This window comes from Aquarana catesbeiana, linkage group LG01 (genome assembly GCF_042186555.1).
Source record: "Aquarana catesbeiana isolate 2022-GZ linkage group LG01, ASM4218655v1, whole genome shotgun sequence".
NCBI lineage: Eukaryota > Metazoa > Chordata > Amphibia > Anura > Ranidae > Aquarana > Aquarana catesbeiana.
The window spans coordinates 18,158,185-18,171,053 of NC_133324.1; the positions used below are offsets into that span (position 1 = coordinate 18,158,185).

Below are 12,869 nucleotides of genomic sequence, written 5' to 3' on the forward strand. Positions count from 1 at the left end.
AGTTTGAGCCAACATCCGTCTGAAAAAATCCATGGATTTTGTTGTCGGAATGTCCGATCAATGTCCGACCATGTGTACAGGGCATAAGTGTCAAAGGGCTGCAGGTTGGGTAACAGGGCTCCAAACCAAAAACATAGTTAGTCTGCCTTCAGAGCACATTATCTCTCTTATAACTCCTAATATCTCTTTGGTCCAATACAAGACCCTCATTAATAATGTTATCATGGTCAATAGTTTCAGTCCCCCAAAAAACAATATTTACGTTTCAGATGTTGACATGATGAATAATATCCAGCTTGCTTAACCTCTCAGAGATACTGGTGCAAGATCTGAGGTGCTGCAATCATCATGAGTGGTCTTCACGCATTGAGTGGGCTATAGTGCATACAATGTAGTAAGAGGATTGGCAACCCGGGATGGTGGTGTAGTTGATCGGTCCCCAAAATACGTTAGAGGCTAGCCAAACTGCATTCAGAATATTAATTGTAGGCTGAAAGTCCATTTAATTAGTGAATTAGCTCAGTAGTACTTGCCATTAAGTCGTTTTAGGCTCCAAAGAGCCTGAGTGAGGAGAAAGGCCACGTAGATGCCAAGCCCAGCAACAAAGAGGTAGAAAAGCAGCTTTTCTTCCTGAATTCCTGAAGAAGGAAATATAATCAGTGTATGCTGTTAATTCAGAGATCTGAAGTAAAATACAGTGCCTTGCAAAAGTATTCACCCCCCTTGGCATTTTTCATGTTTTGTTGCCTCACAACCTGGAATTAACATGGATTGTTTGAGGATTTGCATCATTTAATTTACAGAACATGCCCACAACGTTGAAGTTTTTTTTTTTATTATTGTGAAGCAAACAAAAATAGGACAAAATAACAAAAAAAATCAATTTGCATAACTATTTACCCCCCTAAAGTCAGTACTTTGTAGAGCCACCTTTTGAGGCTATCACAGCTCCAAGTCGCTTTGGATAAGTCTCTATGAGCTTGCCACATCTTACCACTGGGGTTTTTGCCCATTCCTCCTCCAAAACTGCTCCAGCTCCTTCAAGTCAGATGGTTTGCACTTGTGAACAGCAATCTTTAAGTCTGACCACAGATTTTCCATTGGATTGAGGTCTGGGCTTTGACTAGGCCATTCCAACACATTTACATGTTTGCCCTGAAACCACTCAAGTGTTGCTTTAGCAGTGTTTTTGGGGTCATTGTCCTACTGGAAGGTGAACCTCCGTCCTAGCCTCAAATCACACACAGAGTGGTACAGGTTTTGCTCAAGACTATCATTGTATTTAGCACCATCCATCTTTCCCTCAAATCTGACCAGTTTCCCAGTCCCGACTGCTGATAAACATCCCCACAGCATGATGCTGCCACCACCATGTTTCACAGTGGGGATGGTGTTCTTTGGGTGATGTGATGTGTTGGGTTTGCCCCAGACATAGCGTTTTCTTTGATGGCCAAAAAGTTAAATTTGAGTCTCATTAGACCAGAGCACCTTCCTCCATACATTTTGGGAGTCACATGCCAAAACGTGCCATTTTGTTTTTTTGCTGAAAGTAATGGCTTTCTTCTGGCCACTCTGCCATAAAGCCATATTGTCGTCCTATGTACAGATACTCCAGTCCCTGCTGTGGAGCTCTGCAGCTCCTCCAGGGTTACCTTAGGTCTCTGTGCTGCCTCTCTGATTAATGCCCTCCTTGCCCGGTCCGTGAGTTTTGGTGTGCGGCCGTCTTTTGGCAGGTTTGCTGTTGTGCCATGTTCTTTCCATTTGGTTATAATAGATTTGATGGTGCTCCTAGGGATCATCAAAGATTTGGATTTTTTTTTATAACCTAACCCTGACTTGTACTTCTCAACAACATTGTCCATTACTTGCTTGGAGAGTTCCTTGGTCTTCATGGCAGTGTTTGGTTAGTGGTGCCTCTTGCTTAGGTGTTGCAGCCTCTGGGGCCTTTCAACAAGGTGTGTCTATGTAATGACAGATCATGTGACACTTAGATTGCACACAGGTGGACATCATTTCACTAATTATGTGACTTCTGAAGGTAATTGGTTGCACCAGAGCTTTTTATGGGCTTCATAACAAAGGGGGTGAATACATACGCACATGCCAATTATCAGTTTTTTATTTCTGAAAAATAGTTTTATGTATATATTTTACTACTTTTAGTTCACCAACTTAGACTATTGTGTTCTGATCCATCACATATAATTCAGATTAAAAAAACATTGAACTAAATTGAACTGTAATGTAACAAAATAGGTAAAAAGCCAAAGGGTGTGAATATCTTTGCAAGGCACTGTATATTAAAGAAAATAAGGGGTTAATATTTGTTTTCTGAGAAGAAGACATTTCAGGTTTCACATGTACTGCATTGTAAACTGTCCAGAGGTGTCTCTACTTACCGGTTGTTCGCCACAGGCTCCTCTCCTCACTGTTTGTATACATTTGAATGCAATGTCCTATCAGTAGAAGCATTGATCAGCACTATCCCAACCAGCACCCTGAATAATAATAATAATATTTCACCTTGCGGTTCTACCAGCAGCTCTCTGGACAATTTCCAATCGATCAGGTTGCTGACATTACAGGTGTAGGTGCCCCAGTGCTGGGGGTTGGTGCCGTTCAGGAGCAGAATGCTGATATCAGAATTCTTGGAGACAGTTCCATTAATTGTTTCTCCATCAATGAAGAAGGTGACGTTATACTGATCCCGGCCGGAGTGCAAACACTCCAGGAGTATGAGACAACTTCCATTGTCATCTTCTTGTCTTCTCAGCATTGGCTGTGGCACAGGATCTGGTAAAGGAACAAAGAGATGTCATCTCTGGTCACTGGGCACTTTTCTGTCCTGTCTGATCGCAATGGGCAAACAGTTTATTAACCACTTGCCTACCGGGCACTTTTACCCCCTTCCTGCCCAGGCTAATTTTCAGCTTTCAGCGCTGTCACACTTTGAATGACAATTGCGCGGTTTCTTTTGGTGGTATTTAATCGCCACTGGGTTTTTTATTTTTTTGCTAAAAAAACGAAAAAGACCAGAAATTTTGAAAAGAAAAACCCTTTTCATACAGTAGTTTGTGATAAAATTTAAAAAAAATGTTTTCCTTCACTGATGGGCACTGATAGGGTTCTGTCAGGTTGAAATCAGAACTCTGTGCAGGCCAGTCAAGTTCCTCCACCCCAAACTCGCTCATCCATGTCTTTATGGACCTTGCTTTGTGGACTGGTCCAAATCATATGGTGGAGGGGGATTATGGTGTGGGGTTGTTTTTCAGGGGTTGGGCTTGGCCCCTTAGTTCCAGTGAAGGGAACTCTTAAGGCGTTAGCATACCAAGACATTTTGGACAATTTCATGCTCCCAACTTTGTGGGAACAGTTTGGGGATGGCCCCTTCCTGTTCCAACATGACTGCCCACCAGTGCACAAAGCAAGGTCCATAAAGACATTGATGAGCGAGTTTGGGGTGTAGAAACTTCACTGGCCTGCACAGAGTCCTGACCTCAACCTGATAGAACACCTTTGGGATGAATTAGAGACTGCGAGCCAGGCCTTCTTGTGCCTGACCTCACAAATGCCCTTCTGGAAGAATGGTCAAACATTCCCATAGACACACTCCTAAACCTTGTGGACAGCCTTCCCAGAAGAGTTGAAGCTGTTATAGCTGCAAAGGGTGGGCCAACTCAATGTTGAACCCTACGGACTAAGGCTGGGATGCCATTAAAGTTCATGTGCGTGTAAAGTAGGGTTGACACCTGTCAGGGATTCACCCAGACAGTTTGGGTTTTGAATCGTGTGTCCAGGTTTCAGACTATCTGAAACCGCTGATAATCAGGAAGATGTATTGAAGTGGTTAACAATACTGGAAAAACTTCCTCTTCCTCCTATCGAAGAATTAAGCTGCCCGTAGAAGGTGCCAAGTCAGCAGGTGACTTATGCTGCGTACACACGAGCGGAATCTCCGACAGAAAAATACAGACGGAAGCTTTTCATGTTGTATTCTGATCACGTGTAGGCCTCATCGGACTTTTTTTTTTACGAAAATTCTGACGGACCTAGAAATAGAACATGTTCTAAATATTTCCGACGGAAGCAATGCCTATCGGGAAAACTCGTCTGTATGCTGTCCCGACGCACCAAAAAACGACGCATGCTCTGAAGCAAGTACGAGATGGAAGCTATTGGCTACTGGCTATTGAACGTCCTTTTTCTAGTCCCGTTGTATGCGCTGTATGTCACCGCGTTCTGGACGGTCGGACTTTGGTGTGACCGTGTGTAGGCAAGACCGCTTGAGCGGAATTCCGTCGGAGTTCCGTCGGAAAAACCTTCAGAGTTTATTCCGACGGAAAAAACGGTCGTGTGTACGCGGCATAAGTTGTCTGGAAAACTGGGTCTATGTAGGTATGTCAATGCAAAACGTGGTACTTGAAACAGACCATAATAGAAGAAACCTAGTTACACCTTCTTATAAAATAGCCTTTTAATTTTTTTAATTTAAAATTGGAATAACCCATCTCTTTTATTATAATACACGTTGTCACTCACCAATCACGCTGAGGAAGACTTGGATCAGAGTGACATGATTCACCCGTTGCTCGTACACCCCACTGTCTTCCTTGGTCAGACGTTCCAGCAGAAAAGACTTATTTTGGTGAAAGAAATGGCCACGTGTGGTGTAGGCGCTGTGGGTTATGGCCCCTCCGTGGAACTGGGCCAGCCATTTTTCAGGCCCGTCGATCTTCTTCAGCTCGTGTATCATATTATCGTTGAACTCCACCGTGCCGGACTCCAGTCCTGGGAACAGCACGGATGAGCCAGTCGAGCGGTAAATGTAGTATGTGGTCACCACCGTATGTCCCACTGCAACCCACAGAATGTACACAAATTAGAGAATGGGTAACAGCCCTATAAATCCACATGACTGCATGAACTTAAATGTGTTTTTTCCCTTATTTTCACCTAATCATCCAGCTTTATAAAGTGCCAGCAGTTTTAAAAACTTTTGATAAAAGCTCAACATTAGTTATATCTCTCAACCACCCCCATCTGATGAATATATGTCATGATATTACACTCATTCATCCCCACCAGATGATTTCAAATGACTTTCAATGATATAGTATTGTTATAGTGTTATAGCTCAACGCGTTTCTTGAAACTCAGTGTACTTCTTCAGGAGCAGGTGTTGGAGATATCATATCTAACTCTCAGGAGGTCTGCTGTGGGAACTGACGATTGTCTACAGTGGGGGGTCTCCAAACTTTTCAAACAATGGGCCAGTTTACTGTCCTTCAGACCTTAGGAGGGCTGTTGGAGATATCATATCTAACTCTCAGGAGGTCTGCTGTGGGAACTGATGATTGTCTACAGCGGGGGGGTCTCCAAACTTTTCAAAGGACCAGTTTACTGTCCTTCAGACTTCAGGAGGGCTGTTGGAGATAACATATCTAACCCTCAGGAGGTCTGCTGTGGGCAATGACGATTGTCTACAGCGGGGGGGTCTCCAAACTTTTCAAACAAAGGGCCAGTTTACTGTCCTTCAGACTTTAGGAGGGCCATTGGAGATATCGTATCTAATTCTTAGAAGGTCTGCTGTGGGCACTGATGATTGTCTACAGCAGGGGGGGGGGATCTCCAAATTTTTCAAACAAGGGGCCAGTTTATTGTCCTGAAGACTTTAGGAGGGCCAGATTGTGGCCAGTGGGGGCAGAAAATATCAGTGAGAATAAATATGGCCTCGTGGTTGGTGGTCAAAGGGAGAAGGAGTAGTGCCCCTATTAGTAGGAGAAATTGCTATTGGTGGAAGAAGTAGTGCCCCAGTGTTGATGATAGTGGGAGGAGTAGTGATTCATATCAGTGGGAGGAATAGTGCCAGGGCAGGGACAAGACGTGGACAGAAGGGGCGGCTGCCCTGGGTGCCATAGTTTATTGCAGAGATGTGGGGCGCCCTGACCCTAAACCAAAGGTAAGAAGGGGGATCGCAGTTTGGTATATTTGCCCTGGGTGCTAGATGATCTTGTCCCGGCACTGGCCCCAAGGGCCAGATAAAGGACAGAGAGGCCAGAAGGGTAGGGTCCCTCCAACATACCAGAGATATTCTTCCACACACACTACTTTCTTTAGTAACTGATCCCTCAAAATAAGAAAAGGGTTATGTGATAATAAACTACCCCAAGGCCAGGTTTTGGCCTCCCCAAGGAGAGGACAGCTTCCCTCTCTGTATTTTAGCTATCAGCAACTTAAAGAGTATGTAAACCCAGCATTTTATACTCCTGATATGTGGCTGCTGTACCATGTACTTGCATGAAAATGTCTCCTGTTCTCTTTGTATTGCTTCCTTTGTGTGAAATCTCTGGTGTTCCTGCCACTCCCTCTGCTTTCCCATTAAAAAAAAAAAATGGCCACACTAGGCATGGGAGCACACCATGGTCAGTTCTCTAGCTGTGCTGGGAACTCAGTGTACTCTCATCCAATGATCAGACTTGTCCTGACACACCGCCCTGCACAGACAGTCACTGGGAAGATCAGTTTACTGCTGTTTCTCCTCCCCCAACTCTTATGCAGCTGAAAAGAAAGGGAATGTGATCACTTATAAAAAAAGGTATTCATAATGCTTTTTTAAAAAATGTTTACTAGGGATGCACCGATACCATTTTTTTTTTTTTTCTGAGTACGAGTGCCAATACTTTTTTTTAGTAATCACCGATACCTACCGCAACTGTTCTGTTTACACTTCAGATCTCAGCAATTACAATGCATTGAAAAGTTATTTACAAATGTGAAACATGTAAAATATATGTTAAAGGTATAAAAATGATATTGAACAAAGCAAACAGAAAAAAAGTTTTAATTATTAGTAGTTTATAAAAGAGAAGTAAAAAAAAAAAAAATTAAAAATCAGCAGGAAAATAATAATTAAAATGAGAAGGATAATAAGGAGTTAATTAAGGTTTTTTAGAGTAAATTAAGGGTTAATAAAGGGTTAAATAGAAAAACATTTATCAAAAAACATAATTTTTTTTTTTTACTTGACAGTAGACATGTGCACTGACAAAAAATTTGTTCGTTTTCGTTTCATTCGTTTTTTTGTTTTTTTCAGAAATTCAGAAATTCGGAAAAACGAAAATACAGATTTTCAAATTTCTGAATTTTCAAATTTCCCAATTTCCGAATTTTCAAATTCTGAATTTTCGAATTCCGAATTTCCGAATTTTCAAATTTCCGAATCTTGAATTCCCAAATTTTCAAGTTTCCGAATTTTCTAATTCCAAATTTCCGAATTTCGAATTCCGAATTTTCAGATTTTCAAATTTCCGAATTACGAATTTTCAAATTTCGAATTTTGGCATTCTGAATTTTTGAATTTCGAATTTCCGAAATTTCGAATTTTTGAAATTTCGACTTTCCCGATTTCCAATTTCCGAAGGGTGGCCCTTACACATGTAATCATGTACCTGTCCGTGATTCCTCGCATTGGCTCTGGGTCGCGCGCCACCGGAGCCATGCTCCCGCTGTGATTGGACACATCGGGAGCCAACCAGCGGATCCGGTGGCCTCTGGGATTCGCCAATCATTCGTAGGTGAGGCAGAACCGCGGTCTACCTATGTAAACAAGGCAGATCGCTATTCTGTCAGAGAGGGATAGATTCCTGCTAATCAGGAACACAGATGTTTCTCTTCCTCAAGTCAGTCCATCCCCCACACAGTTAGAAAGCACTCCCTAGGAGCACACTTAACCCTTTGATCGCCCCTGATGTTAACTCCTTCCCTGCCAGTGTCGTTTATACAGTGACAGTGTTGTTTTATTTTTAGCACTGATCACTGTATTGGTGTCAGTGGTTCCGCCGCCATTACTAGTAAAAACAATGAAAAAAATAGAAAGTCCATAAATATATCCCTTAATTTGTAGACGCTATAAATTTTGCACAAACCAATCAATATACACTTATTGTTTTTTTGTTTCTTTTACTGGACTACAATTATAAAGTACAGTATTCCTCCGGTATTTCAATGCATCACTTGTCCCTCTAGTGCCCAGTGTTATCAACTGACATCATATTTGTGAGCCAAGCTAGAGGGATTGTGGGATGAGTAGTTCCTCAGACTGTTAGTTGCTTCACATGACTCTGTACCTGGACTACATATCCCAGGGATCTTTGCTGCCATCGGAGAGATTGCTGGGAGGAACTATATAAGAAGTCAAAGCCCAACCCTGAGGTCTCTTCCTCCTGGGCCTGACGCAAGACGGACCTCCCCGTGTATGGAGAGAGAGGTCACATCCTACCACGCGGGGTATAACATTCCAACCTGGACGAGGGGGACCTAGCACTGCTTACTGTTCATCGGACATACATTCAGCACCACCTCAGCCGCCCGCCAACCCGTGTTCAGAGCTTTGCATCAGGAGATCGAAACGGAGGATCCATCGCTACAGGACCTGTCGTCTGGAGGGCATTGCATCGGCCAAATCCTTTCTCACAGTTTCACTGGGACACTTTGCTCAGACTTCTTTACCTCTGAGAATACTTTACTGAACCTAATTTGAACACTGTGCATAGACACCCTTAGCTTCCACCATTTCAAGATATCTTATTGCTTGCTATTACACCTTATTGGATACAATTCAAGAGCTCCTACGTGCCGGTGAAGACCATCAGATCTTCAACGGGGACATTACTGTCATTATTGCTATAAGGGTCCTGATACCATTGCCATTAAGTCTGACCTCTCATTAGGGTAAAAGGTTTATAGGCTGGCCGAGGTCTCCCCCTTTAGAAGTTTGTCAGTAAAATCATCAAACTTGCTGTCAGGGCTGGGCTCAGCCCTTCCTTCTCTGAGCTGGCCACTCAGCTGTCGGCTAATTGCCAGCTCCTATCTCTCCACAGTTACTCAGCTGTTGATGATATCCTGCTCGTCAGTCCTGCCTACTTAAGCCGTCCAGCCCAGAAGATCTTTAGAGACTATCTCCTGCATGCCTGTTACAAGACTTGCTTGGCTGACATCCCTTCTAGGTTCAGATCCTGCTTGCTGTTTTACTCCGCTCATCTCCAGCACCCTGACGTTTGGCTTGTCTGACTATCCGTTCCGGTTCTTGAGCTTATGTTTTGACTACTTTTGTTCTACTTACTTTTATTATTTAACAAGTGTGATTTAACTGTACTTCTGCCTCGGTCTGATTTCATGGTTTCTGACACTTGCTTATCCTTTCAGGTGCTAGCAGAGTTCCACCGTACACGTGTATACTGTATACTAGACTGTTTACTTGAAAATACTTGTTTATGTTATTTGGAGGAATACCTTTGCTGAGTTGACGCTGTTGCCCAAAACTCAGCAGATCTATTACCTCCTCTTTGTGACAACGTCCCCTTTGAACTGTTCCAGTAAACATTACAAGAACATAAACGCACAGAGTTGTCTGACTTATTACCTTGACCACTTCCATACCGGGCCATAGTAAAATTACAGCCGCAGGAACCCTTCCTCCCTCCGGGTGGGCGTCATATGACGTCCTCGGCCTCCCGGCATTGTGGAAATGCGGGCACGCGCCACATCATTGGGGACCCGATGCACGTGCCCGGCGGCCGCGATGTCCGCCGGGCACCTGCGATTGCTCATCACAGAGCAGGGGCGTGGATCTGTGTGTGTAAACACACAGATCCACATCCTGTCAGGGGAGAGGTGAACTGATCGTATGTTCCTTGTATATAAGAACACCAATCGGTTTCCTCCTCTCATCAGTCCCCTCCCCCCACAGTTAGAATCACTCCCTAGGACACACATTTAACCCCTTCAGCGCCCCTAGTGTTAACCCCTTCCCTGCCAGTGACATGTATACAGTAAATCAGTGCAATTTTTATAGCTCTGATCGCTGTATAAATGTGGATGGTTCCAAAATAGTGTCAAAAGTGTCCGATGTGTCCGCAGCAATGTCACAGTCACGATAAAAATCGCAGATCGCCACCATTAGTAGTAAAAAAAAATAATATTAATAAAAATGCTATAAATCTATCCCCTATTTTGTAGAAGCTATAACTTTTGTACAAACCAATCAATATACGCCTATTACAATTTTTTTTTTACCAAAAATATGTAGAATACATATCGGCCTAAACTGAGGAAAAAAATTGTTTTTTTGTTGTTTTTGCTGCTATGCAAAAAAATGGCCTGGTCATGAAGGGGGTAAAACCTTCCGGGGGTGACGTGATTAAACTGACTTCATCTGCAGATCGAAGTTCATCCCTTTGATCTGTAGATGAATAAACAGAAAGATACAAAAAGAAACAATGTTCCTTTTTATCTTAGTGTTTCAGGCTGAGCAATGTTGTAGATAAACATTATAAATAGCAAAAGTGAGTGCAGCGCTAGATATGGTGTGAGAGTGATTGTTATATCAATACGTGATAAAGAATTGAATGATCAATATATTATTAAACAATAGATTCATGAAAGAAGTTATTATGTAAAAAAACTGAAAAAAAAAAAGTATTTAAGAAAAAATATTTAAAAATAAAAGAGAAAACTAAAGCAATGTCCCATCAAAATAATGATCAGTGAAAAAGTCAGTGCAAAGTTAACTTCCAGAGGGGAAAAGATGAATTGCAGAAGAAAAAAGTTGTGACACCAATCTTCCCAAAAATCAAACATGTATTCAGGTCAACGCCCAAAGTGTAAGGTAGCCTGCTTACCAAAAAGCCGTGACTGCTGATAACAGTCTCACCCAGCACAGGGAATTAACAGTCTCCCCAAGACCAATATGGCATCCAGAAAACAGCCATTGATGTTCTATTGTCGCTCAGAGATAGAAAACAAAAAGTCCCATAGTGCAGTATATCAATTAAAATAATTTATTAAAAGAAGAGTTTGCACTTACAGGAACGAAGTATGGTAACAAGCGGTTGTGTCATATGAGAGCCGCGGCGTCTCTGTTAGCTTCACCCTATTTCCTATGTTGCGCGTCTCACCACCGTAGCGGAAGGATAGCGTAATGACGTCACCGTCGGAGGCTCCACCCTACGCGTTTCGTCACGATTGGACGTCTTCTGGGGATTGACCGAATCTCTGTTGATAAACATTGTTGATAAACATTGCCTGGCTGCTTTTTTTTTTTGTTTGACAGCTCCAATTGCTGAGACTTAGTTTACAATTTAGCTGTCAACAGGGGAACCCCGGCTTTTTTTTTTTTACATTTCAGCTGTCAGTGGGGGAATCCTGCTGACAGCTGATAGATCCGAGCCACAAAGTATCAGTTTCAGGTATCAGAGCATTTGCACGAATATTGATACTCGGTATCGGTGCAAACCTAATGTTTACAAAAATGTTTTACCATTAATTTCTATTTTAAACTGAATGGGTTGTTTTACAATCGTTTACAATCACATTGAGAATCAGGCAGGTCAGTGTTCGTGGGTCAGGATGTTACAGTTACTTATAACATACAGGGCTGGAACAAGGTATTGGCAGGAGGGGCAGCTGCCCTGGGTGAAGAGAAGCAAGGGGGCAAAGAATAGATGCAGGGTGGTACACTCATTCTGCAGCATGTATTAACAGTGGGGGAGGGGGGCGCAATGCTGGATCCTTACCCTGGGTGCTGGACAACACTACCCGGTACTAATAACATAACCCTTTTATTCTTATGTGGGGTCATTTATTAAAGAAGGCATTGCATGTGGAAGAATACTGGAGGGGCCCTAACTTTCTGGCCTCTATGTGCTCCTCTCTTCTGGGACCCCATAGGCAACCACTTGCACCTACAGTAGACCTCCTGAGAGTTATACACTCACCGGCCACTTTATTAGGTACACCTGTTCAATTGCTTGGTAACACAAATTGCTAATCAGCCAATCACATGGCAGCAGCTCAATGCATTTAGGCATCTGGATGTGGCGAAGACGACTTGCCCTCAGAATGGGTAAGAAAGGGGATTTAAGTGACTTTGAATGTGGCATGGTTGTTGGTGCCAAACGGGTTGGTCTGAGTATTTTTGGGATTTTCACACACAACCATCTCTCGGGTTTATAGAGAATGGTGGGAAAAAGAGAAAATATCCAGTGAGCGTCAGTTGTGTGGAGGAAAATGCCTGTGTTGATGTCAGAGGAGAATGGGCAGACTGGTTCCAGATGATAGAAAGACAACAGTAACTCAAATAACCACTCGTTACACCCGAGGTATGCAGAATACCATCTCTGAACGCACAACACATCCAACCTTGAAGCAGATGGGCTACAGCAGCAGAAGACCACACCGGGGGCCACTCCTGTTAGCTAAGAACGGGAAACTGAGGCTACAATTTTCACAGGCTCACCAAAATTGGACAATAGAGGATTGGAAAAACGTAAAAAAGGGAGAGAAAGGGCGCACCAGCCATGTGCATTATCTTTTGAATAAATTTTATTAAAACTAATGATAAAAAGAAACTACTTACAAACAGTAGTAGAAGATCTCAAGTGTGTAAGAACAATCTTCCAATCACAGCATACAGTCAGTGAACAGCAAAGCCTGCCAGAGGTGCTGGAAGAGCTCACAAGAAATCACTGCTGGCTGACGCGTTTCAAGGGGAACGTCCTCTCTTCCTCAGAGCACTCAGGCATGCAGACAGGAAAGTGTGTTTAGCTAAGAAAGCCCCTCCTCCCCTCCTGGAGGCTCCTGAAATGTATGACATCATTTTGGCCTAGGCCAGAAACCAGAAAGTAAGTGAAGAAATGTTCAACAAAAAAAGTTTAAAGCAAGTAAATATAATAATATAATAACCCTTCCTATATATTTACTAAGGATAGCAGCATAAGGATTAAAAAAAAAAAAAAAAATATGGACACACTGGGCCACTCGCTCTTCTCCTCAAACACCAGACTTTCATCCATGGCCGGATCTAGGAGGGT

The 12,869-nt window shown here is 42.9% G+C and overlaps 1 protein-coding gene across 1 annotated transcript in view; it reads right to left on the reverse strand.

The window, feature by feature from the left end:
- Nucleotides 1-447: 447 nt before the first annotated feature.
- Nucleotides 448-12,869, reverse strand: part of LOC141130422 (natural killer cell receptor 2B4-like) — a 30,805-nt gene continuing 18,383 nt past the window's right edge. Inside the window, exons 2-4 of the mRNA XM_073618134.1 lie at nt 4,540-4,854; nt 2,524-2,793; nt 448-638 (exon numbers count right to left, since the gene is read on the reverse strand). Coding sequence (XP_073474235.1) covers nt 520-638; nt 2,524-2,793; nt 4,540-4,854 — 704 coding nt within the window. The 3' untranslated portion in view covers nt 448-519. The remainder of the gene's footprint in view (nt 639-2,523; nt 2,794-4,539; nt 4,855-12,869) is intronic.